The sequence below is a fragment of the Trachymyrmex septentrionalis genome, unplaced genomic scaffold (genome assembly GCF_001594115.1).
Source record: "Trachymyrmex septentrionalis isolate Tsep2-gDNA-1 unplaced genomic scaffold, Tsep1.0 scaffold131, whole genome shotgun sequence".
In the NCBI taxonomy this organism is placed as follows: Eukaryota; Metazoa; Arthropoda; class Insecta; order Hymenoptera; family Formicidae; genus Trachymyrmex; species Trachymyrmex septentrionalis.
This window is the reverse complement of record NW_017304450.1, coordinates 961,469-986,756: the sequence shown is the minus strand read 5'-3', so window position 1 is coordinate 986,756 and position 25,288 is coordinate 961,469. Positions and strand designations below refer to the sequence as shown.

Genomic DNA, 25,288 nt, shown 5'->3' with positions numbered 1-25,288 from the left:
AGGATATTTATTTGGAGAAGTATATTGTTCTGTAGGTTGTTGTGACGTTGTAAACTGTTCTGTTGTAAAATGTTCTTTTGTAGTGTTATATTCAGGAGTGCTATATTGTTTTGTAGTGGAAATTTGTTCTGTAGATTGTCCAAATGTAGTGTATTGTTCTGTTTGTTCTGATATCTTAAATTGTTCTGTAGTAAAGTATTCTTCTGTAGAATATTTTGAGGTATTATAATGTTCTGTAGTAAAGATCTGATCCGTAATTTCTTTAGTTGAAGGATATTGATTTGAAGAAGTATGTTGTTCTATAGGTTGTGATGTTGTAAACTGTTCTGTAGTAGAATATTCTTTTGTAGTGCTATATTTAGGAGTGCTATATTGTTTTGTAGTGGAGATTTGTTCTGTAGATTGTCCAAATGTAGTGTATTGTTCTGTTTGTTCTGGTATCTTAAATTGTTCTGTAGTGAAGTATTCTTCTGTAGAATATTTCGAGGTATAATGTTCTGTAGTAGAGATCTGATCCGTAAGTTCTTCAGTTGAAGGATATTGATTTGAAGAAGTATGTTGTTCTGTAGATTGTTGTGACGTTGTAAACTGTTCTGTTGTAGAATATTCTTTTGTAGTACTGTATTTAGGAGTGCTGTATTGTTTTGTAGTGGAGATTTGTTCTGTAGACTGTTCAAATGTAGTATATTGTTCTGTTTGTTCTGATGTCTTATGCTCTGTAGTGGAATGCGCTTCTGTAGAATATTCAGATATACTATAATTGTCTGTAGCATCAGAGATCTGTTCCGTAGGTTGTTGTGATGTTCTAAATTGCTCTGTTGTAATACATTCTTCTGTAGAATATTCAAGCGTACTCTGTTGCTTCGTAGTGAAGATCTGTTCTGTAATAGAATGATCTCCTGTAAATGTACGATATTCTGTAGTAGAAATCTGTCTTGTAGGCTCCTCAGTTGTAGTATACTGTTTTGAAGTAGTGTATTGTTCTGTCGCAGAAATATGAGTGGCATTGTGAGAACCGCTGTCAATAATATTTGTCATAAATGTAGGAGACTCAGTTGTTGTAGAAAATGAAGTAGTATCTTTTATATATGGCTCAGTTGTATCAAGCGAATCAGTTTTGACAGTGCTCCATTCTTGTGTGATTTCTTTGGCAATATCTGTGGATGTATACTCTAAGATATTCGGAGATGACATTGTATGATTTGCTTGAGTAAAAAATGTTGTAGTAATCATTGAACTAGTAGTACTTTCCATAGAGGTATTTTCTTTTAATGGCTTTACTGTTAATTCTGTGATAGTAGAATATTGCGTAGTAGTAGTAAAAGATTGTATAGTTGTTGCTAATGTGGAAGTTTCTTCATCACTTACATTAGGAACTTCTACGGTAGGAACTGTAGTTATATTCTCAGGAACTTCAGTAACGCTACTTGCTTCCAATGGCTTAGAAGTCGTTATTTCAGTATTCATGCTAGATATAGTAATATCAGTAATCTCGGTACGACTGAATGTAACTGGAGAAGTGGCAGTGATATTTTGAAAGGCAGTTGTTCCAGTTGTTTCGTTTGTAACGTTTTCTTCATAACCCAATTCAAATTCTCTCTTTGTTGTCTCAGTTACAGTAGAAGATACATTTCCTGTAAAAGTTTCTCCTGTACTATATATGGTTGGAATACTGTGCGTCGTTTGTTCACTTTTAGAAGTAATACTACGTGCTGTTGTATATTCTGTTGAAGTAGTTTCAATTTCAAAATTAGTAGTTTCAAATATTGAAGTGGTAAAAGGACTAGATGTTACATTCTCTATAACATCAACGTTTATCGTCGAAATTAAAGAATCATTTAAAATATTAATTTCGGTTGTACTTAATATCGAAGGTATGGTCGTCGAAGGAGACTCGGTAACAATTTCTGTCGATACAATTGTCATATCGGATTCACTTGTCGTTTCAATAGTAATATTTTCCAATAAATTTCCGGTAACGTCAGGTAAAGTAATCGTACTTTCTTCTGTATATGCAACGGTTAACATCTCCGGAGTGTAAACAGATGTGGATGGCGGAGTGCCCGTTGTTGTTTGTAATGTAGTGTGAACTGTCTCAAAAGTGTGATCTAAATCTATAGAACGCAATGTTGTTGCACCATCAGGTGAACAATGTTTGTCGTTAAACTCGCAATCACAAATAGGCCTGTGCGCTTCAACTCGACATTGAACTGCCAGTTGACACCCATTGATACAGGGATTAACGCAGGAGCTTTCGACGCAGGCTTCTGCGTCGCTGCAATCATCATCGGACTCGCAAACTGGCTTGGACATGGGATGAAGAACTGCTGCGGATACAATATAATGTAAATATAATATCTAATAAAGTAGCAAAACTGCTAATCGGGGAGCGACTTTGATTAGGCTAAGCTACAGATAAGTTTACAGTTTTTATTTCAATTACTACAAATTAAGAGTTAGCATGCTCGCATATAATAGGTAAGCTGAATGTAAGAAATATATAAGTCTTTACAGAGACAGATGTAACGGAAGAATTCTTCAGTAGTAAGGAGATCGGCAAAGTAGAGCAGGAGTCTAAGGTATGGGAAACTTGTATCTGTAACTTGGAACCTAAAATATGCGTCCAGACAACAGAACAAAGAAACTTGTGCATCTAATTGCAACTTGATAAATATGATCTTGTAAATTTAATAAAAAATTCAATTAAAATCTCAAGTTGATCAGAAGTAAGCAAGTTTTATATTCTGCTGTTTGTACGATCGGAAACCTGAAAAGTAGCAATTGTATGTCTTGTGTAAGGCCAGGCAATGTAAAGACGTGATAACGGCTATGAGAAATGACAAGATTCAGATAGTGTTCTGAGAAATTGTGTTTACCTTTCATGCATCCGTATTTAGTATCTGGCACAAAGCCGGGGGGACAGAACTTGCAGATAGGCTTGTGCTCCTCCACGTAACAGGGGGCATCAGCCGGACAGGTAGAGTTTCTGCATGGGTCCACGCAGCGATAGTTACGGCACGCCAAATCTGGAGAGCAGCCACTGTCTCGCAGGCAAATGGAGAGGGAGGGATTGCAGTTTTTGGTGCAAATGCACACGGGACGGTGGTCCAGGACATCGCAGGTTTTATCGGCTGGACACGGTCTTTTGTTTCTTACATTACAGGGATTTTGACATTTCCCATTGACGCACGCAGTGTTCGAGGGACAATCGAAGTCTCTCGAGCAGGTAAGCGTGTCAGGAGCGCAGGTCAATTCCCCGATTTCGTTGACTACGAAGCCGTATTTGCAAACACACATAGGTTTGTGATTCCGCACCTGACATCTCTTGTTGACCTCGCAGGTATACCGAGAACTCAAACACGGGTCGCGGCACTCGCCTGTCTGCGAGTGGCAGGAGAGACTCTCCGGACAGTCGTAGTCAGAGGAACAACCGATGCTCGGCGTAGGTTTGGGATTGAGCGTGTCGCATTTGGAATCTGGATGGCAGGCCGTGTGGGGCATGCCGATATAACACTGCGGGCATGAGCAACGCGGCTTGTGCAGAACCACTCGGCACAGGGCATTGATCCCACAGGCACCGCGTAGCGCGCACGGGTCCAGACATTGTAGATTTATGCAGGCTTTTTCATTGGGACACTCTAAGTCGCTGGTGCATTCGCGCTCTATTGTCACGATAGTGGTGTTCAAGTCGGTGTAGAGTCGGTGGATCGTGGGTGATGGGACAGGAAAAACAAAGAAAAAAGCATTTATAAGAACTGTGAAAAGAAACTTTCTCACAAATAACATAAACCACATGCTTTGTATTTATGATGAAAGTAGGGTAGGCTCTGTGAAGAGGTATAGAGTAACGACTTTACACTTTTTCAAAATATCAGACATCTTCTCAGAGAAATTACAATGGCAAGCAGCGATATTTACAACACAAGCCCCCACAGATTTCAGAATAAGAGGAAATAACAACCCGTGAATATCAGCAAATATCAAGCATGGGTATATGAGAATGTCCCTTTCGCAGTTCCCAATCTGTATTAATCCTAAAATAGATATATGGTGTCGACTGTAAATGTGTACCTCCTTGTATTCAAGTGGCACTATAAGGCAAATGAGTGTCTTTTTGTTTATTCAATTATATCCTCAAGACAGATTGGATACTGAAATAAACATTCTACATATGAAGTTATGTGTGAGATATGTGTGGAACGTGTTCTCTCATCTCAAAATTATGTACAGTATATCCTATATTGTATAATATGTACAGGTAATGTTGTACTCTTTGCTTATAGGTAAAATATGTATATATCCAATATCGTGGCGACATACTGCTCCAATCACATCTGTCTCTCGATGTTAAGGTTTTCACTCGATTAATACGTTTATGTATTACTCAAGTCCTACTAAACAATACATGGTTATTCTACGGACCATGTTCCTGTGATTGTCAGTATTGCTCGCTAGTCACAAATGCTGTACATAAAATTAATCAACCGCGGCTCGGTTAAAAAGTTAGTAGGCTGTATTTTCCTACCTGTTGTGCATTCAATATCTGGCGAACCGCTTGTACCTGGTGGACATCGGCAAACGAATATAGCTCCATCTCTAATACATTCTGCGTTCTTCCCGCATCCATTCGTTCGACAGTCTCCTAAATCTCTATCTGAGCTACCTATATCAACAAATCATTAGTGATAATATCAACCAAAAATAAATTCTTATAAATATTTATTATCTTGATATAATATTAAAATATATCTTTAAGATATTGTATAATTATACCTTATATATTTTTTTTAAATTTATTTATTTGTTGTAATAATGATACATACGTGTAAAAACAATTTCCTCAATTTATTTTGATATTATTATTTCTTTCATTAATGTATGTCTTATCAGATCCAGTAATACGAAATATAGTACGTACATGCGTGCATTGGATCGCCCGATGGATTATTCGGTGGACAATAGCACTGTGGCTGATTCTTATAAATTCGACAGGCTGCATTGATGCCACAACGAGTGTCTTTGCAAAGATCACCGTCGCAGAGACACACTTGATGTGGGTCACCATGGCATCCCGGATCACATGTGCACTCGAAACCATTTAGAGTTTCTCGGCACTTAGCGTTAATACCGCAAGGTCTTCGCAAGCATTCATCTCCACCTAAGAGTGATTAAAAAATCGCGCATAGTAAAAAAGTTATTTTCGCAAATATAATTACTGTAAATGTAATGAACTTGCCTTTCTTGCAGTTGATCTTCGGATTGCCAAAGTGTCCTGGTGGACAAGAACATTGTGCCTTCCTGTTGATCACACGACATTGCGCATTGAAGCCACAGACGCCATGCTGTAAGCACGGATTTGTGCAAACACCGTATTCGCTGCAATGTTTGTTTAGCTCGCAATCGTCATCGTGATGACACTCCAGTTGGTAACACTCCTGACTCGGTTCACCCTGATAGCCTTCTGGACATAAGCACACTGCTCGATGGCTCGAAACACGGCAAAGTGCATTTATTCCGCAAGGCGATCCCTGGGCGGAACATGGATTCTCACACTGGCCATTTGTGCATGACAATGACGACGGACAGTCGGAGTGGGTGCGACAGCCAATGAGGCATAAACCTCCATCGCATACATATCCCTGTAATTAGTAAAACATATAATTTTAATATGCGTTAAGTCAAAAGACGATAATTTCTCAAAATTTTCTTGAAATTTACCTTTGGACACGCGTTGTTGATGTCGCACTTGATGCGACATTTACCGCTATGACAGACTTCGCCGCAAGAACAATCGTTCTGATGGTGACAGCTGGTGGTGCAAAAGCCAATTTCGTCGCACTCACACGAGCCGTCGCAGGGAGTCATGGTCTTGGCACAATTAATTAGCGCATTACCATAATAATTTGCGGGACAACTGCATTGAGCTACATGATTGACTACTCTACAACCGGCACACTCTCCGCACGCTTTGCCACCATCGCATGGACCTGAAGATCACAATGTAATTGCATTACTCGATTGCATTTCAAGTCTAATCTAATGTATCAATTGCACTGTAAATTTCATTCTATCTTTATTACATACAGAAGGATGATAAAATGAAGTCTACTCATATACGTGAAACTATACTTACTTCTGCATTGATTATTGATACAAGACTCATCGCTCGGACACGTGTTATCACTGCGACATCCAATGTCACACATGCGATTGTGACATATTTGATTTGCGAGGCAATGATCATCGCTGTTGCATATCGCTTTGCAAATACCACCGTCACAACGTTCGTCGCTCAAACAATTCGCATCACTGAAAAGATATAATCACTTAGTATCAAAATACTAAGGATAACTTTATACGATTTGTTCATAATTATGTTTTCTAACCTTCTGCATGTGGAATAGCACGATCTACTGTAACACGTTTGTCCTGGTAAACATTCAAGTTCAGATGAGCAAGGAAGGAACGTCTGCTTGCAACCAATACGAGCATCTCCTACCAACGGCGATGGACAAGTGCAGATTTTTTGATGATTAACGATTGTACATTTGGCATTTACACCGCAGGCGCTAGTCAATGAGCACGAATCTGTAGGCAAAGAATAATTAAATAGAATAATAAAGGCTAATAACAATAATAATAAAAATGTACATTTATACAAGAAAAATAAAGTACAAACAAGCAAAAATAAATTCCAAATGAAACTGATATTCCTTTGACAGAATTACAAATAAAATAAAAATATAAAAATATCTCAGTAGCTACCTACCAATACACTGATTGTTTATACACTCGTAACTGTCCTGGCATTCAATGTCCGCTCGGCAACCGGAAATACATACTAATCCCTCGCAAATCTCGCCGCTTCTACAATCTTCATCCCGTCTGCAAAGTGACTTGCAAATGCCAGAGTTGTCGCATCTCTCATTGCTCAAGCAGTTCGCGCTGGATGAACAAACAGGTGTGCAAACGCCAGTGATGCAAGCTGTACCCACAACGCAATCCCGATTGGCCTGACATATTGGGCCCGGTGTTCTCAGACACGCGACTTTGGCAGTTGGATTTGGTATGAAACCGGTAGAACAGGAGCATGTAGCACGCTGATTGAAAACGGTGCACTTGGCGTTTGGTCCGCATGGCGTAGCTTCACATGGATTTACGCATTTATTTCCTAAACAAGCCTCATTCGCATTGCAGTCTTCGTCCGCACGACAACCAAACGAGCACATGTTGTTCAGACAGACGTGACCCAAGAAGCAATCATTGTCCAACCGACAAGTCAACAAGCAATTGCCGCGTATGCATTTCTCGTTCAATGCGCAATCGTTGTCCACAGTGCAGATCGGCAAACAAACGTTCTCGCGACAGGTGTTGCCTCCATTGCAATCTCCACTTCCGAGACATGACACTGGTACTATAATAATAGATGTTTTATAAAATGTTCAAAGAAATATCGAAGATGTTCAAATTTTGCAGACTCATTCATATACTTACGTCTTACGCATTCTACTTCGGAGTTGCCGGTAAAACCTGGTGGACAGCTGCACTGTTTAATATGACTTCTCACTTTGCATTCGGCATTTATACCACATGTTCCTCTTACATCGCACGGATCTAAGCATTGCCCGTTCAAGCAAACATCGGACAAGTTGCATTCCTCATCCGATTGACAAGATGCTGAAATGATATTATTTGCGATATTATTAACGATATCATTAAATACAGTAACAGAAGAATTGCTTCTCAGATAGTTATTTATACGGAAATGTTGATTTTAATAATCACGAAAATTAAGAAAATAAAAATTTAACAATTATTTACTCACGCCGACAAATGCCTTCATAACAATAAGTATTGACCAAACAATCGATTTGTGACGAGCAAACTACTGGTCTTGGACGACATCCCACGCTCAGATTATTAGGATCGCCTTCGTAATCGGCACGACACTCACAACTCGCGGCATGATTGCTCGCGACACAATCTGCATTTGGACCACAACGAATACGTGCGCAAGTATCTGGAATAAGGAGATTAAATATAATATATAATAAATCAAATATACGTGTTTCAAATCCCACACACGCATAAGCATTAGACATATAAAGACATGTATTAGACATATAAAGAAGGTAATAAAATTATAAAATGCAATCACTAAGATAATATTATAAAACAAATTGGCAAGTTTAAAACACATACCAAAACATTTTGGTACATTATTAATGTTGACACATTTGGCAGTTAACGGACAATCCACGTCCTGAAGACATTCTACCGGCGGTTGACAGCCGCTATTATAAGGATCTCCGACTGTACCAGGTTGACAATGACACTTGAAATGTCCTCGCGTGTTTTCGCACAATGCGCCCGGTGCACAGGGTGCATTCGCGCAGTAATCTATCAGTTTGCAAGCACGAGTGGATTCTCCTGTATATCCAGGTTGGCATGTACAAACCTATATGACAAACATTATTATCATAAAAAGAACACTATCAAACAAAACTCTAGTGTAACGAAATAATTACCTGGACATGTTTCTCTGTTGTACAAATAGCATTCACGCCACAGGGATTATGTGCAAGACAAGCGATTCTGCATCTGTGAGAATCGCAGATCTTCTCCTGTGTACAGTCATCGTTAACTTCACATTCAATAGGTTGACAACCAATTTTGTCGTCTTTAGCGTTTCCGAAGAAGCCATGCTTACAGGAACACGTTGCGGCATGATCATCAGCTTTGCATTCGGCGTTACGGCCACAGAGTATTACATCGCAAGCTCTACGACACTCCGCCTTGATTGAAAAGAATAGGAAGGAAAATTTATATATCGGGAATTCTTTGTCAAATCGACCACCTAGTGTTTCAAAATTGTACTTGACTTAAAAAAATTACCTCGCATAAATATAGCTTTACGTCAAGTACAATTTTGGAACAGTGACGATAGGTGGCCGACTTGACAAACAATGGCCTATATACATATATATATATATATAGTTCTCTGATAGAATCGATAAAAAAATAATTTTACTCGTAATTAAAATTTTATTTTTAATAAAACATAGGATTACCTGTCCAATATTATTCTTAATACATTTTTCGTCGTATGAGCAGTCATTGTCTGACGTACAACGTAATTCTTGAACACATATATTGTTATGGCAGTATTGATATTCTGGACAGCTAGAATTACTTCTGCAGGTAGGCTGACAAAGACCATTAATACAGAGTTGATCGCCGATGCAATCTCTTGTACTTCCACAAAGCGCTGCAAATAGCAACAACCAAATTGCACATGAAATTTAGAGATTTTTTAAGTATGTGATTTATAAATTAACTACACTTCTTCGTAATTGTCCGATGATTAATTTACCTGTGCATATCCCTCCGTTACATACTGAACCGGTTGCACACTGTGAATCACTTTTGCAATATTGAAGCGGAGTGCACCCAAGATTCGGATCACCTGTGCCGCCAGGTTGACAGGTGCATACCGCGCTATGATTAAGCGATGAACAATCAGCACCATGTCCGCAAACGTTCGAAAGAGAGCAGGGATCAACGCACTTATGATCGAAGCATGCATCTGATGGACTGCAGTCACTGTGATAGTTGCACTCCAGATGAATACATTCCGTCTAAAACAAATAAGAAATAAATAGAAATAAGATAAAATTAAAGTAAAAGACTATACAAATATTTAAAAAAAATATAAATATTAGAATATCCATTATAATAATAGATTATAATATACAAAATATTGTATCAATGTTAAATAGTTAAATTTTAGAAAATTTGAAACTCAAATTTTTAATACTCACTGCCGGATTTCCTGTAGTTTGTCCAGGACATCTACAGATCGGAACATGATCACGTGCGAGGCATTCTGCATTTCTACCGCAAATGCCCGGTGCGTCGCATGGATTAGTGCATCTGTTATCAATACAAGCGGCTGAATTTGGACAATCCGAATCCGTGAAACAGTCACCAGGTTGTTTACAACCCGTTTTGAATGGATCCCCTACTAAACCATGCGGACAAACACAGGCGAACGATCCCTCCGCATTTTGACATCTATACATTTTTTAAATATTGAATTTAGAAAGATCTATGAATTATAAACTTTTCTTCTCGCATAATTACTTGTAATCATAAGTTTCACTCACATAGCTGAGGAATGGCAAGGATTTTGCAAACATTCGTTAACGTCAGCGCAGATGTCGCCGATAAGAACAAAGCCAGAATAGCATTTACACACGCTAACGTGATCGACAGCTAGGCAATTACCATATCCACAGTTTACTTGATTGCAAGGACCTGACAAAACGAATGATCAAACGAAAAATTTTAAGAATCTTATAATCATTTTCTTTTCTAAAATTATATATAATTTTATCTTTTCTTATAAAACTAATCAAAATGAACGTAGTTATTCATTGATGCAAGCGTATCGTAACTTACTACTACATTTATTGGTCTCTTGATTGCAATATTTATCTGTTGGACAGTCACTGTTAGAAAGGCACTCTACTTTAAAGCACCCTGAGGCATCGCCAATATAACCAGGCTGGCATTGACAACCAGCAGTATGATCCAGAACGGAACAAATAGTATTTAAACCGCAGTCGACAAAAGAGCATGGATCTGAACAGTTGTGTTGAACGCAGGCTTGAGTATCAGAGCAGTCCTTGTGCGTGGTGCAGTGATGCGGCAGCACACAGCCCAATCCTATAGGATCACCCGCGGTACCTGAAGGACACGTGCAACGGTAAGATCCATGAAGATTAATGCACTCAGCACTTGGATGACATGGTTGATCATCACACTCGTTGATGTCCAGGCAATGTTCGGGACCGGCAATAAATCCGTGGCTGCATCTAAGAAAAGAAATTAAGCGTCACAAACCTTTTAGGATAATTAGTAATAGATATGTAAAAAAGTAAGAACGCAATGTATAAGTGATTAATCAATAAGGTAAGTTTGGATTAAAAAGGCAATACCTGCACTTGCTGTTAATGCACACTTCGTCGCGTTTACAGCCGACATCCGAGGTGCAGCCCGCCTCGCACGCTCCATCGATACACAATTCACCGGGCAGACAATTACTGTCGCCGTAACATATCTTCACGCAAATGCCATTCTTACAGCGCTCGCCTTGCGCGCAATTGTTCTGTTCCGAGCATTGACACTGGCATAATCCCGAGACGCACAGATGCTGGCTGGGACAATCTTGCGGAGTTTGGCATGCGTTTGGTACTCGAACGCAACCTTGTTCTGGAGTAGGATTACCATGGAAACCGAGAGGACATGTGCATGCGATCGCGTGATTAGTGCAACTGCAGATCGCATTTGGTCCACACACGTCTTTTCTACTGCAAGGATCTAGAAACACGTAAGTTTCTTGTTTTTTCTTTCAAGAACTACGGCCGACATTATTTCACACATTGAGAAACAAATCATATGTCTTTAAGTTAAGGGGAGAGTCTCTCATGTAGCTAGTTAAACAAAAAATCGAAATTTTTACTTTAATCAATAACAGAACATATGTAGAAAAATTGATAGAATAATATAGAAAATATCTTTTCAAAGTTACAGAACGAAATTCGACGTTTCGAAGAATTCTACAGCCCAGATCTTTCTTACGCATAGATATGTGAGCGAACGGCACGCGTCGAGATCTTCATTCGGATCGATCGCAATAAAAAAGGCAAATGTTTTTTCAAGCACCCAAGTAGCACACAGAGTCTAGAAAGCGTCAACAAAAAACTAAAAAAGTGCATATAATCATTTTTTTGTAGCGCTTTGCAAAGTCGCTGCTGTGCTACTTGGGTGTACCTATAAGTCAGCATTTATTGCTGTTCTTTATCGTGTCGATTCAACTCACAAGGACGATGTTCGACGGTTTTTCTAGAGCTAGTCCTGTTTCGAATTTCGATCTGTACGAATCTAAGGCCAAAATGTTCTATCCGAACAAAAGTAAAATACTCGTGCAGCGAAGGCTTCAAAATGAGAATTTCATGTAGATCAATTCATTAATAAGGAAGGAAAATGTACGGGACAAAGTGCAACCGCGAAAAAATTAGCTATATTGCGAGTAGTCAAGATTTTGTTTATAATCCCGTTCATAATTGCTACAGAATTATAGAATATTTAACTATTTTTGGTATCCTATCAGAAATACTTATTTGTAAAAAATACAAGCAAAATTATAAAATTTGAAGAAGCAGGAAATTTGCATCGAGCATGTTCGGTTTCAAACTTGTTGTTACAAACCGCTATAATCGCAAAGAAACTCAGGGCCTTTTATAAATAACGGTTATAAAATTAATCAAAGCCATCTTTTATTGCGGCTCATATTTTTAACAAAGGTTACTATATCATCTTGAAAATAATGGAATAACACTGAAAAACAAAATTGAACAGCAATGTAAATTATTTACTGATATGCCGAACGGATGACGAAACAGGAGTCTAAGCAGCGCGAAGGAAGTTCGGATAATTCGTAGAAAACAAATCAAATTAAATGGATTCTATGAAGAAGCTGAAGGATTGCTACATATATATATAGATCTGGAATAGCAGATTAAAGGAAAACTGCTGTAAGCTTCTTTCTTTTTTACTTTTCGACATCGAAAACTTTAAATGCGTTTTTCTCAAAACCAATTTTTGGGAATTGGCGGAAAAAATTACTCAAAAACTATCATTACACGATCAATCGAGTTGTCTGTTCTGAGCATACATATTGTTTAATGTTATAATTTGTCGATGAACCTAAAAAATTAATAAAAAAATAATTTAAACTATTGTTATTACATAAATAGAAAAAAACTTTGCGAGCTAAAATCTTTTCTTTAAGCACCGCCATTTATTCAATTTTCAACTTTTCGCTTATTTTTCAGGTTCATTGAATTTCAGGTAATTTCATAAAAAATAAGCAAAAATTTTGATTTTTTATTTCAGATAAGAAGAAAAAGCACTACAATGTACGCCAATGAGGCTATACATATAGACCTAGCTATTTATAGCCATTATATTATTATTTTTTAACTAAAAAATTTATTTTACTTTTTAAATTATGCGTTAAAACACATAATATTTTTTAATTGATTCATTACATCATTTCTTCAAAAAAAAATTTCCAGAAGTTACCTATTTTTTAGCGATTCACATGAGATGTAAATCCCCCCTTAATAGATTTTATGTCTGTATAATAATTAGTATACACATGTGTGCAAAAAATCTATTTGAAATAAATATGAATCAAAATTGTGCTATAAGGTGGCTCGTGACATACCTTGACATTTATTGTTGATACACGATTCGATAGTCGGGCAATTTTTATTACTGCGGCAGCCGAGGATGCATCCTCCACTTACACATGCATGATCTACTAGACACTGAGAATGCGCAATGCATGATACCATACACTTGTTGTTAATACATTTCTCTCCGTCTGAACAATCAGCGACTGAACGACATACAGCTAAAACAGCCGAAATTCTCTGTTTTATAATTTGAATATTTTTAATATAGTGAAATATTTACGATGTTATCGTAATTATTAATTGTTTATCTATTAAATCAAGATTACCTCTGCATTGTCCATCAATGCAGTAGCTATCTTCGCATTGGGCGTCAACTGTGCAGTAATTAGTACCCCGCACGCAACCGTGTTCTGGACCCCTGGAGGATGGCACGAACCTGTGAATACACTTGCAGCTCGGCTGATCGTTTACGATCTCGCAGAATGCGTTAGGACCGCACGCATTCTCGCACGGATTAATGCAACGATGCTCATGACAGACGGAATGCACTGGACAATCCTTGGGACTAGAGCAGTGTCCTTCCGGCTGGCAACCGTTCACATAAGGATCGCCGACATGATTCGGTGGGCATTGACACACCGGGTTGTTCGTTGGACCAGCGACACACAACGCAGTGGGATGGCAAGAGTCCGGATGACATGCCTCCACGGCGACGCACTCGACGTCGGGTACTGGGTTCGGGCGAAGCCCAGGCGGACATTGGCAGATCGCTTTATGATCTTCCGCTATGCAGACAGCGTTTACACCGCATGCATTCTCGTCGCAGGCGTCGTAACAAGTGTGTGTAAGTCGGTTGCAGAGTTGCACCGGTGGACAGTCGATGTTGTAGACGCAGGGCACCGCGCGACAACCAGACGTTGAGTCATTCGGATCACCGGCATATTGTCCAGGCGGACATTCGCAGTTCGCCACGTGGTTATTGACGACGCAAAGCGCATTGGGGCCGCAGGTGATAAAGTCGCAGACCAGTTGGCAAGCGAGCGGACCGTCTGGAGTACTACGACATGTCTGATCCTCCGCGCACTCACTATCCGTAGAACAACGGTTTTCGCGCGGGCTGTGACATCCCCGACGATCATTCGGATTGCCGATGTAGCCCGGTAGACAGTCGCAACGGCCATGATGATTCTCCGTCACGCAGCGAGAATTCGCGGTACAAGTGAAACCGTCGCAAAGCGACACACACTTTAATACGCCAAGCGCGTCCGGTCTGCAGCCCTCGCTCGAGTGGCAGTCATTATCGGTTATACAATCGGGTACCGACGGCTTCTCGCAGGACGACTGCACCGGATTCCATTCATAGCCGTCCTGACACTTGCAAGTGGCGTGACCAGGTACGACCAAGTCGGGTTCGCATTTTTGATAGGCGCCGCATACCACTTTATTGCAAGGATTTACACAGTCGCGCACGCCGCCATCCAGAGTAATGCAGAAGGAACCTGCCGGGCAATCCGAGTCATGTGCACATCCGGGTATCACGGACTTGGACGGTTGGCAACCTTCGATTAAATTGCTCGGATTACCCTGGTAACCATCGATACACAAACAAGAGGACACATGATTCTGCGTGATGCATAATGCGTTTGGTCCGCATTGCAGTTTGCTGCATGCATCCACACACTTGCGGACGCCTTTGCCGACCTGGAAACAGATCTCCTGCGGCTCGCATTCAAGATCGTTCAAGCAGTGACCGTGCAAGTGGCAACCTTTGTGCAAATCATTGGGATTACCGCTATAACCAGGCGGACATACGCACACTCCATTCTGACAAACGGATCTGGGACCACATTTTACTTCGCTGCACTGATTTATGCACTTATGATCGACGCAGATGTAATCGAAGGGGCACGGTACAGTGTTACTGCAAACACAAGTAGAAGGATCAGCGCATGGTCCCACCTGTACCTGCTGACATCCAACGAACGGATTGCCGAAAAAGCCATCCTTGCAGCGACAGTCATAACTTCCAAGGGTATTGATGCACACCGCACTACTTCCGCATGCGTTTCCGTTGCATTCATTGATATCTAATAAAAAAATACAAATATACATTTACATATAGGTTTTTATATCTTATTTATCACTATTTACACTTGATATCGTGAAAAATGATATGTTGTATAAAAAATTAATTATATTTTTAAAAATATTCTATTACAATTAGTTCTATATTTTGATTATAAAAGTACTGCGAAAGAGTCAGCTGAAATTAATAAAAACTGACCAAAACATTGAATGTATGGATTGCCAGCGAAACCAGATGGGCAAAGACACTCGACAGCGTTAGGACCCGCGTTACAATGAGCGTCTTTTCCGCACACCGCAGTAGAACAATCGGACTTTTCTTGAACACCACAACCGTGATAAGGATTCCCACTGGTACCCGGATTGCAGACACACTTTGATTCCTGAAGACCGTATTCGCAATGTGCATTTTTCCCGCAGAATGGATCGCAGTGAGGTGGTTGAATGGCTACGGAAAAATTAAATTTGTCAACCAGGATAATATATGATTCAATATTACTTTCCCTTATATGCAGAGGTACATTCACAGAATAAAATAAATATCCTTTCACATAATATATAGTTGCATTACGTTTGTAATACTTACGTGGCATACAAAGCAGATCGGGATTGCCGACAAAATAGGGATTGCACACGCATTTATTCGTTAAAGGATCGCACATAGCTCCGATGCCGCAAATCACCCCTTCGCAGCGCCGTTTGCAACGTCCACTGATGCATACGCTCGGCTCAGCGCACGGGATTTCAGGAGAGCAAACATCCGGAACGCACTGTCCACCAGGGAAAGGATTGCCCATGAAACCTTCGATACACTTACACGTCGGCCCGTCGTAACTAACGATACATTGAGCCCCAGTGCCGCAAACAAAACCGTCACATTCTAAAATCGAAAAACGAAGTATTATTTTATCTAAAATTATAGTAAAAATTTAGACGATAAATTAATAACTTACTGACTGAAAGTATTATATGAAAACTAAGCTATGCTTGTATTATCAAATTTAAATAATTTAAATAATTATCAAATTTCTTTTTAAATTTAGATAAATCATTTATTCTGCAACACCCATGATACACAATCATGTAAAAATTAAAAAAAATTTTTTTTAATAAATATATGAGAAATAATAATTTTAATATGTAAAACTATCCAGATTTATAATAAAAAATTTATAAAATTCGCACTTACGTGAAACGCATTCGTTATTTTTGCCTTCCGTGAATCCGATTACGCATCTACACCATGCTGCGTGTTTATCCGGCTCGCAATATGCGTTAGGACCACAAGGTACGTTATCGCAGGGATTGACGCAACTTCCTTGGACGCATGATAAATAGTTCTCGCAATGGTCATTTGACGAACACTCGCTTTTGCCGGTCGGAGCTCCAGTGCAACCAGCACCGTAAGGATCGCCAACCATACCTTTAGGACAGTCGCACGTGTGATCTCCTTTCGTGTTGATGCAATATGCACCGTGTCCACAAGGATTGTTCGCGCATTCGTTTACATCAATACATCCGTGCTGCGGATCACCTTCGAAACCAGCCTCGCACATGCATCGCGGTGGATCGCTCGGTGTGCATTTTGCATTAATACCACACGGGAAACGATCGCAAGGATCTGCAATAATAAAATTCAATAATAATTAGACGTAGAAGACATTACGATTATCACGAAAATTTATACTACGTCTGAGCTGTTCTAATAATGTGAAATTTCTAGGCTTACTTTTACAAAGATTTCCATCTAAGGGATCTGTGTAGAACGGCGGTGGGCACACACATTCCCCAGGCTGCACGCATTTCTCATTAGCTTTGCATTCGTGATCGTTGGTACATCTCTTCTGTGCCGGAGAACAAAGCCCATTGTATGGATCGCCACCGTATCCGTGCGGACATACGCATTGATGAGAACCTGGTAGGTTGATACACTCGGCACCGTAGCCACAGACTTGGTGACCCACGATGCATTCATTTATATCTACATATGAAATAATTGTTCAGTCGATCGTATCAAATATAATTATATTTGCTTCAAATTGCTGTCAGTTAAATTTACAACAAAAATAAAATTTCTTTTAAACTATAATCACTTCACAGGAGTCATACCTTCACAGGAACCATCCGACTTGGTCGTGTATCCCTTAGGACAGGCGCAATAACTGACACCACCGGCAATTGTTATACACTCAGCACCACTTGGACACTTTTCGCCTTTCGAACATCCGGCAAGCATGCATTTACCATTGACAATCTTGTACGGAGGTTGACATTGACATTCGATGCTGTTGCATTCTGTAATTTTTATAATAAAAATTTTTAACAATACTGACGCACATTTTAATAGATAATAATACAATTATTAAAATATCAAGAGTCCTACCTTCGCAAAGTGAGAAAGGATTTCCATTGAATCCAGGTGGACATTGGCACTCGTAACTGCCAGGAAGATTCTTACAAATTGCGTTGACACCACAGGCAGGCTTCTCTCTGAGCTCCATACATTCGTTAATGTCTCTGCATTTACCAGTCTCGTGATCGCGCGTGAAACCTCGTTGGCAGATGCACACACTGCTACCCACGAATTCATCCTTGATGCATTGTTCTCCAGCGGGGCAGGGCGCGCTGGGACCACACACGTGAGGTGTTTTAGATTCCTGGCAACCGCCGCTGTAAGGATCGCCCGTCATGCCGCTTGGACACTGACACGAGAAGGAACCGGGCTCGTTGTTACAAATTGCGCCCGGAGGGCACGGATTTATCGCGCACTCGTTGATGTCTCGACAACCATCCTTTATTCCGGGCTTTCCTGTGTATCCGTTGCTGCAGAGACATGTCGCCACGTCGTTCAAGAGCATGCAATGCGCATTGGGTCCACAAGATAAATCTTCACATGGATCTGATTAGATAGACACGAGATTATGGACTGACATTTTATTCACAAAGGATAAATCTCCCCCCTCCCCCAACGATATAAAGATAGTTTTATTTAATTTTTAAATAATACATATTACATACGTCTGCAATCATTCCCGACGTTGGGCTCAGGACACAAGCATCTTTTTTGCAGATCACAAATAGCGTTTCCTGGGCAATCATCGTCAATTTCACATCTCACTATGCCAACGCATTTAATGTAAGGATCAGGATCTGGTATGGTTTCTTCCGGACAAGTGCAAGAGTAAGAACCTTCAATATTGGTGCACGTTGCTCCATGACCGCAAACGTTAGATTTGGTACATTCGTCAATATCTGTGTATTTATTTAAAAAATATATAAACACAAAACTGACAAAATAATTAAATTAATAATTCTTATATATATATAGCAAATATAAAGATAATAAATATTTGCAAAATTACTATAGATAATCATTAGTGAATAATTTATCTCGCTCAAATTTTACCTATACATTGCTTGAAGGCATTTCCTGAGTATCCGAGTTTACATTGACAACTAAAACCACCAGGTGTATTGGTACAAATGGCATTTCTGCCGCATCTTCCAGAAGGTCCATTTATCGCATCGCATTCGTTTATATCTAATTGTAAGTAAAGTAAATAAAACAGCGTTAAAAAATTTACTGTCATAAATGATACCTATCTACGTTGAATAATGATTACAAAATATTTCGATTTATTTCAGAAATATCTGTTTGCTTACCGACACATCCAGCCGCTATGTCATTTGGATTGAAGGTCCAACCATCTTCGCATATGCAGTAAGCTTCGTGACCGTCGGCCTTACAGAAGGCATGTTCACCGCAAGTTACCTCATCGCACGGTGCTGTAAAATAATAAAAATTATGACAAACTATAGCTTTTTAATAGCGTAATAATTACTCTTCTCTTTATATATATATATATATATATATATATATACGGTTTTTCAACTAATCATTCTTACTATTTCTTAATATTTCTCTTTCAAAGATATAATATGTATGTATACGATAGCGTTGAAAATGTATAATTACAACGATTACCTTTGCACGGTATATGGGGCGGTGTGCCAACAAATCCAGATTCGCATTCACAATGATAGCTTCCTCTAGTGTTCGTGCAAATCGACGCAGGCCCACAGGGACTAGTAAGGCATTCGTTTAGATCCACGCATTCAGCACCGATGGCTTTGAAGCCATCTTTGCAGAAACATTGTCCCTCGATGCACTCGGCATTGTTAACGCAATCGAAATTCGATTTGCAAAGAGTCGTCACGTCGGTCTAAAAACGTTACGATGAGACACTTTATTACTCCGCACTCATAATTCTTGTCACGTATGGAAACATTGTAGTTGGAAACGAGAACCGGTTCATCGTATATACGGTTATCTTTTAGACGCGCGAATAAAAAGCATGCATTCATAATAAATGGAACTGTGAGTCAGTTTTGTGGCGTTACAAACGACGAAAATAGATTTGGAAAAGAGGTAAACTGATGTAAAACCGGTTCGCGTTTATCTTGTTTTGTGTGCACGACGCCACCTCCGTTTCATTTGCTTTCTTTTATCCGTCGCCTTCGTAGAAAGAAACCGCGGACCGGTCAAAAGGAGCAGGCTACCTTTTGAAATATTTGTTCTGGGACATCTCTTGCGTGGAAGATCTTGTTTACATATGTATGTATGAGATGACTCGAGACGAAACGCAACGGGTTATTGAATTATTATACCTGATCGCATGCGACTGTCGGGCTAGACCTAGCACTGTACCCTGGTGGACAAAGACAGTTGTAACCAGGCTCCTCGTTCTTGCAAATCGCATTTTTCCCACAAGGATTTTCCAAAGCTGTGCATTCGTTGATGTCTAGGAAAGAAAAAGCAGAATGCCAAGATAACAGAAAAAATTCCACAAAGTCAAAGATTTAAAGAAACAAATCTGCGTTTTGAGTATCACAAAAATTAAAAATTCTGTCTTAAGAAAATATAGAATAAATATTAAGAAAATATAGAATAAATTTAAAGTTTAAAAAGAAAAAATATATATATTGAAAATATGAATATATTAAAGTCGCAGTGAGAGCAGTGCATTCTAATTCCTGGCAGCACTCTTAACACCACGAGACTCGTGATTAAAGCCTATTCTACAATGTGCTCTTCGTTTCCTGTTTCTTATTTTTTACCTTTTGCTTTTTTCTCCTTTGCAACCGTTTTATCAACAATTGTATTTTTTGCTACGTATTTCTTATTTCTTTCGAAGTTCGTTAATTTTTATCTCGGGCGATGTAAAACAAAAAACCGGATAAGAAGCAAAAAGACAAGATGTAACAAATAACAAAAAGCAAGAAACAGGAAACAAAAAGCACATTGTAGAATAGGTTTAAGGGATCAATTCATCAAAGGAAATGTATCGCAAGAGAAAATTATTGATAAGCTAACCACTGCACTCCTTAAAAGGATCGCCGGTGTAATCCGTCTTGCAGCTGCAAGCAAAGCTACCGACCGTGTCGATGCACTCAGCGTTTTCGCCACAGGGGTTGCGCTCGCATTCGTTCACGTCTGTTAATCAATATTATTAATCACAGGATGATTATTATAGCATGCAGTATGACAAAGAATGTTACATGAGAGCTTAGCTATGACTGACTTTCGCAACGGGTTAGTCCCTGACCGACGAAACCCGGGGGACAAATGCATTTGTATGAGCCCGGGACATTGATACACCTCGCGTTGGCCGCACAAGCGTCTCCACCGATGCACTCGTTCACGTCGACGCAACCGTGTGTGGGATCCATCCGGTAACCGATATGGCATCTACATTCGTAGCTACCCTCGGTGTTTACACATTCTGACTCCGCACCACAGGGCGAACTTTTCTCGCACTCGTTCACATCTGCCGGTGATGGTCAGTTAGTAGTCATTGTTAGACGTGCGACCGTGGATATTTGTGAGTTCAACCGGATTATCAGTTGTCATGTGTCACACATAGATCACAACAATGCTATCAATATTGGGATCTGGTTTTCACTAATGAATTTCTTAATCGAAATAAACTCTCTCTTTGTCAACGTTTTGTTAAGATGTAACTGTTATGTCAATGATTACGAACAATGTTATGTTACTAAAGCATGATGATTAATTACACACATATACATATAACATTTAACATATTTTGATTTTTCCACGTTATAAGGCATTCTATGTTTCACTTATCACTCGTAATAAGCTAATTGTAAATATTCTTAAGCCTTACCGTGGCAGCCTGTCATCGGATCACCATCCATCCCATCGGGACAAGAACATCGGAAGCTACCATGTACGTTCGTACAGAGAGCGGAACGTCCGCAAGGACTCCTCAAGCATTCGTCGACATCCCTGCACTCCTCCTCAGGACTTCCGTCGTATCCGTCGGGACATTCGCACTTATGCGCGCCTGGTACATTCACGCATAGCGCACCTCTTCCGCAGGCACCCTCGTATTTGCATTCGTCAATATCGATACACTAGATAAATTTCAATTCCATAAATTTAATAAATTAATTCATGGTTACACACACACTCATATTCCTAATTGCGCGTTGTTTGAAATTTATTAACATTTTCTAATATATTATATATGTATAAATGTATATTTTATATTATAAAACATTTATATTTTATTCAGTAAATTCGTATTTTTTAAATGTAAAATTTATAAAAATTTTAACTGTGATATGCACTTTCATACTGTGATATGCTCTTGTTTTAAAGTAACTTATAGACAGAATAAATATCTAAATTTTGAAATTGTCGTTTATCCTACTTCACTATCGGAATTATTTATAATATAAATATTTCAAATCGGAATTTGTCAGTATATACTGATATCGTGATTAGTATCCTCCAGAAGCCCATCATTTTAAATAAATAATAATTATTAAGATTAATATCCTCATCGTCGTATAAATATTCGAAAAAAAAATGCCACGATAAGGCAATTGACTCGCAGGCATGTTATTATCCACTTTAATCTCCAACTTATCGTTTTCTTGACTACGCATCCCTGATCTCGGCGATGTACTCACACTGTTGAACGGGTCTCCCGTAAATCCATCTTGACACGTGCAGGTGTAATTACCAGGTATGTTGTGGCACACAGTATTGTCGCCACATGCACCTGGTATCGTACATTCGTTCACATCCTCGCAATGCACCTCACCATCGCCGATGTAGCCAGATTTGCACTGACACAAGAAGTTCGAGGGTAGATTACAACACTCGGCATTCTCGACGCAACGCCTAGCAATCGCTGGATCGTCACATTCATTGATATCTAAAGATACAATATTCGTTAATAAGGAAACGCGGATGCACAGCCGGGCGTTCGAAGAACAGGAAAATTACCCTCGCAATGAAAGCCATCGCCTTGGTATCCGGGAAAGCAGGAACATTGAAAACTGCCAAGAGTATTTGTACAGTGGGCAAATATATCACAGGGTCGATATTTACACTCGTTCTCATCTGTAATGTTTAATTTTAATTCAGTTTTATTAAAAATTTATTATTGTAAATTATTCCTTACATATATTGTAGATTGAAAAGGGTAGAAAAATATATGCCAGGTAATATACTTGCATTGGATTAATCCAAACGATTTGCATGTAGTTGAAAATACACGTGCTTATTAAATGAATATTTGATAAGAAAATTTCATACCAAATAATCATATAACAACATAAATAGTTGCACAAACCTGGAACTTGACAGTTACATCCTCCGAATCCATCGTTACAGTGACAGACCGAATCCAGACAGACACCATTTTGACATTTAGTGCCGTCTTCTTTTGTACAATCGTCTGTAAGATTTTTAGCAAAAATTCGAATAAATTAATAACATTATTCACTAAAAAAATATATGCGTAGCTCGATTCTTAATTAACATTTAATGTTACGGTATAAGTTTATAAATAATCTGCATATATCTTTTTCAAATTAAAGTTATCAATCATATTAAAATATTAATAAATACAAAGTATTTTTATCTTTCTTAATGTGTAAATAAAAAATTATTTACGTAGATATAAATAATTAATGATTTCATCCGTCAGAAACAGCGTTAAAGGATATACTGGTTTAGAAATATCCTGTACGAGAGGCACGAGCCATTTTTGTTGGCTATTAAGTAAGATTATCCGAGAAAAAGGGGCGGATAAATTGCGACTGTACTATATAACCATCGGCTAATCGCGCAATTTTCTCTCGCCGGACCTAATCGTCGGTCGAACATCGAAGTTTTTCTCACAAGCTGTGAAGCCACGATATACGTTCGGTAGATTCGAGTAACGTGATCCACCGGCTCATCGGCAGCTCGGCAACGTCAATTATGGTCCCACCGGGAAGATAACGTCCATGGAAAATGAGAATAAAATTCCGCCGCTAATTACAACTCGTAGGCGTGACTCGGTGCAATATGAAATAATGACGCGAGAAGAGATTCCCCTTAATTGTGACCCCTGACGAGACGTAATGCTTAACACGTTCTTGCGGTTTGTATATATTGTACGATGTGAGAAGGAAAATTACTTAGAGACTGTAATGACATCGAGGATGATGGCATGACGTGAAGAAACAACGGAAACGTTGACGACAGTGTATCGCGAATGTCGTGCGACATCACCCTTTCCTGTCGCCGTGAGATACACAATCGCTTCACCGCGAGGGTTACCCTGGTAATCTCCGGACGAGTTATTTCGAGAAGACATGTCTTCTTTTGTCAGGTAGACTCACCTGTGCACTTTAACTTGTTGCGCTGCTCGTCCACGCCTTGGTAGCAGTCGACGCGATGGTCACAGAGCTTTGAAAGCTCGAGTAACTGAAGGACGTCCGTCGACTCGTTTACTTGACAGCCAAAGTAGCCGTCCTCGAGGTTCAGAAAGAATACTTCTCGCTTCGATCCATGGCCGAGTCCTTTACGAGATTCGGCCTGGAAAAATCACGAAATAGATTTTATCAGTTGGATGTTATCAATATATTTCAATTATCTAGCAATCTTATTTATTATTTCTATTTCCAATTCTATTTTTGTGCTCTCTGACATTCAAATTTAAGTTGAAATTAAGTTTAATTTTCTTTTTACAAAAGACGCGTATCGTTGAATTTAATTAACGGTCTTTCAATTGTAGATCGAATGGGAGAGAGAGAGAAACAAGAATTAATTACTTTCTTTTTACCCGCGAAAAAATTGAAATTTCTTAAGAAATGCTTTCTTACCGGATACGAAGATAGAAGTATCCACGTCAGCAACGGCCAAAGATGTTTCATCTTTGCTGTGAAAAGATTGAATCACACCAAAATTAGTCATATTCTATAGATATTGCCCACGCAATATACAGTTAAACGCGTGGTTTCGATTTATTATTAATGCATGATTTTTAGTGGTGACTGGATGCGCATAACAATGTTTATCATTCTTCCGCGGAGAAACGTGTTGCGGAAGAAATTTAAATATAGATTTTTAAACACGCGCGTAACACAACGACGACGATGACTTCATACGGGAATCACCAGTGGTAATTGCATCATCGCGAATTCACAAGTGGTTTCGCAAAAACGGCACCACTTTGCAGCACCCTGGGAACGATTTTTCATGATCGCGCCACAACCGGAGACAAGAGAAGAAGAGAGCTATAAAGAGAGAAAGAGAAAGAGAGAGAGAGAGAGAGAGGCACTCGAACGTTCCTCACGATGTTCACGGCATATAAATCACATGGGAAGCACTATGGTTGCAGGAAATCATCGGAAAATCAAGCGTGAATGTAAAACCGCAAGAAACCATCGACCATTTTTCAGTCACAACGGATAAACCTACACCGGTCGAACACCTGTTCGACGAACGAGCCAGCCGCTCCAACGTGTGGCTAATTCACGAATGTGCGACCAGAGAAGTCGGTTGATCTATCAACCCCAACATGTAGGCCGCGTAATGCATAGAAGCATTGACTTTGTCCTTCAACGTACTAGAT

At 39.3% G+C, this 25,288-nt stretch overlaps 1 protein-coding gene across 1 annotated transcript in view; it reads right to left on the bottom strand.

The window, feature by feature from the left end:
* Positions 1-24,587, bottom strand: part of LOC108757006 — a 77,718-nt gene extending 53,131 nt beyond the window's left edge. Inside the window, 40 exon segments of the mRNA XM_018501232.1 lie at positions 17-434; positions 636-839; positions 912-2,327; positions 2,877-3,662; positions 4,526-4,659; positions 4,915-5,158; positions 5,237-5,639; positions 5,719-5,987; positions 6,134-6,309; positions 6,387-6,588; positions 6,770-7,414; positions 7,495-7,677; positions 7,826-8,020; positions 8,203-8,458; positions 8,529-8,795; positions 9,072-9,268; positions 9,374-9,638; positions 9,822-10,074; positions 10,167-10,317; positions 10,462-10,877; positions 11,001-11,382; positions 13,295-13,483; positions 13,592-15,352; positions 15,550-15,798; positions 15,937-16,230; positions 16,540-16,971; positions 17,080-17,331; positions 17,460-17,645; positions 17,734-18,249; positions 18,369-18,602; positions 18,757-18,891; positions 19,014-19,136; positions 19,336-19,573; positions 20,019-20,152; positions 21,539-21,788; positions 22,350-22,541; positions 22,544-22,597; positions 23,207-23,238; positions 24,054-24,249; positions 24,537-24,587. Of these exon segments, the coding sequence (XP_018356734.1) occupies positions 17-434; positions 636-839; positions 912-2,327; positions 2,877-3,662; positions 4,526-4,659; positions 4,915-5,158; positions 5,237-5,639; positions 5,719-5,987; positions 6,134-6,309; positions 6,387-6,588; positions 6,770-7,414; positions 7,495-7,677; positions 7,826-8,020; positions 8,203-8,458; positions 8,529-8,795; positions 9,072-9,268; positions 9,374-9,638; positions 9,822-10,074; positions 10,167-10,317; positions 10,462-10,877; positions 11,001-11,382; positions 13,295-13,483; positions 13,592-15,352; positions 15,550-15,798; positions 15,937-16,230; positions 16,540-16,971; positions 17,080-17,331; positions 17,460-17,645; positions 17,734-18,249; positions 18,369-18,602; positions 18,757-18,891; positions 19,014-19,136; positions 19,336-19,573; positions 20,019-20,152; positions 21,539-21,788; positions 22,350-22,541; positions 22,544-22,597; positions 23,207-23,238; positions 24,054-24,249; positions 24,537-24,587 (12,980 nt within the window).
* Between the last annotated feature and the right edge of the window lie 701 nt (positions 24,588-25,288).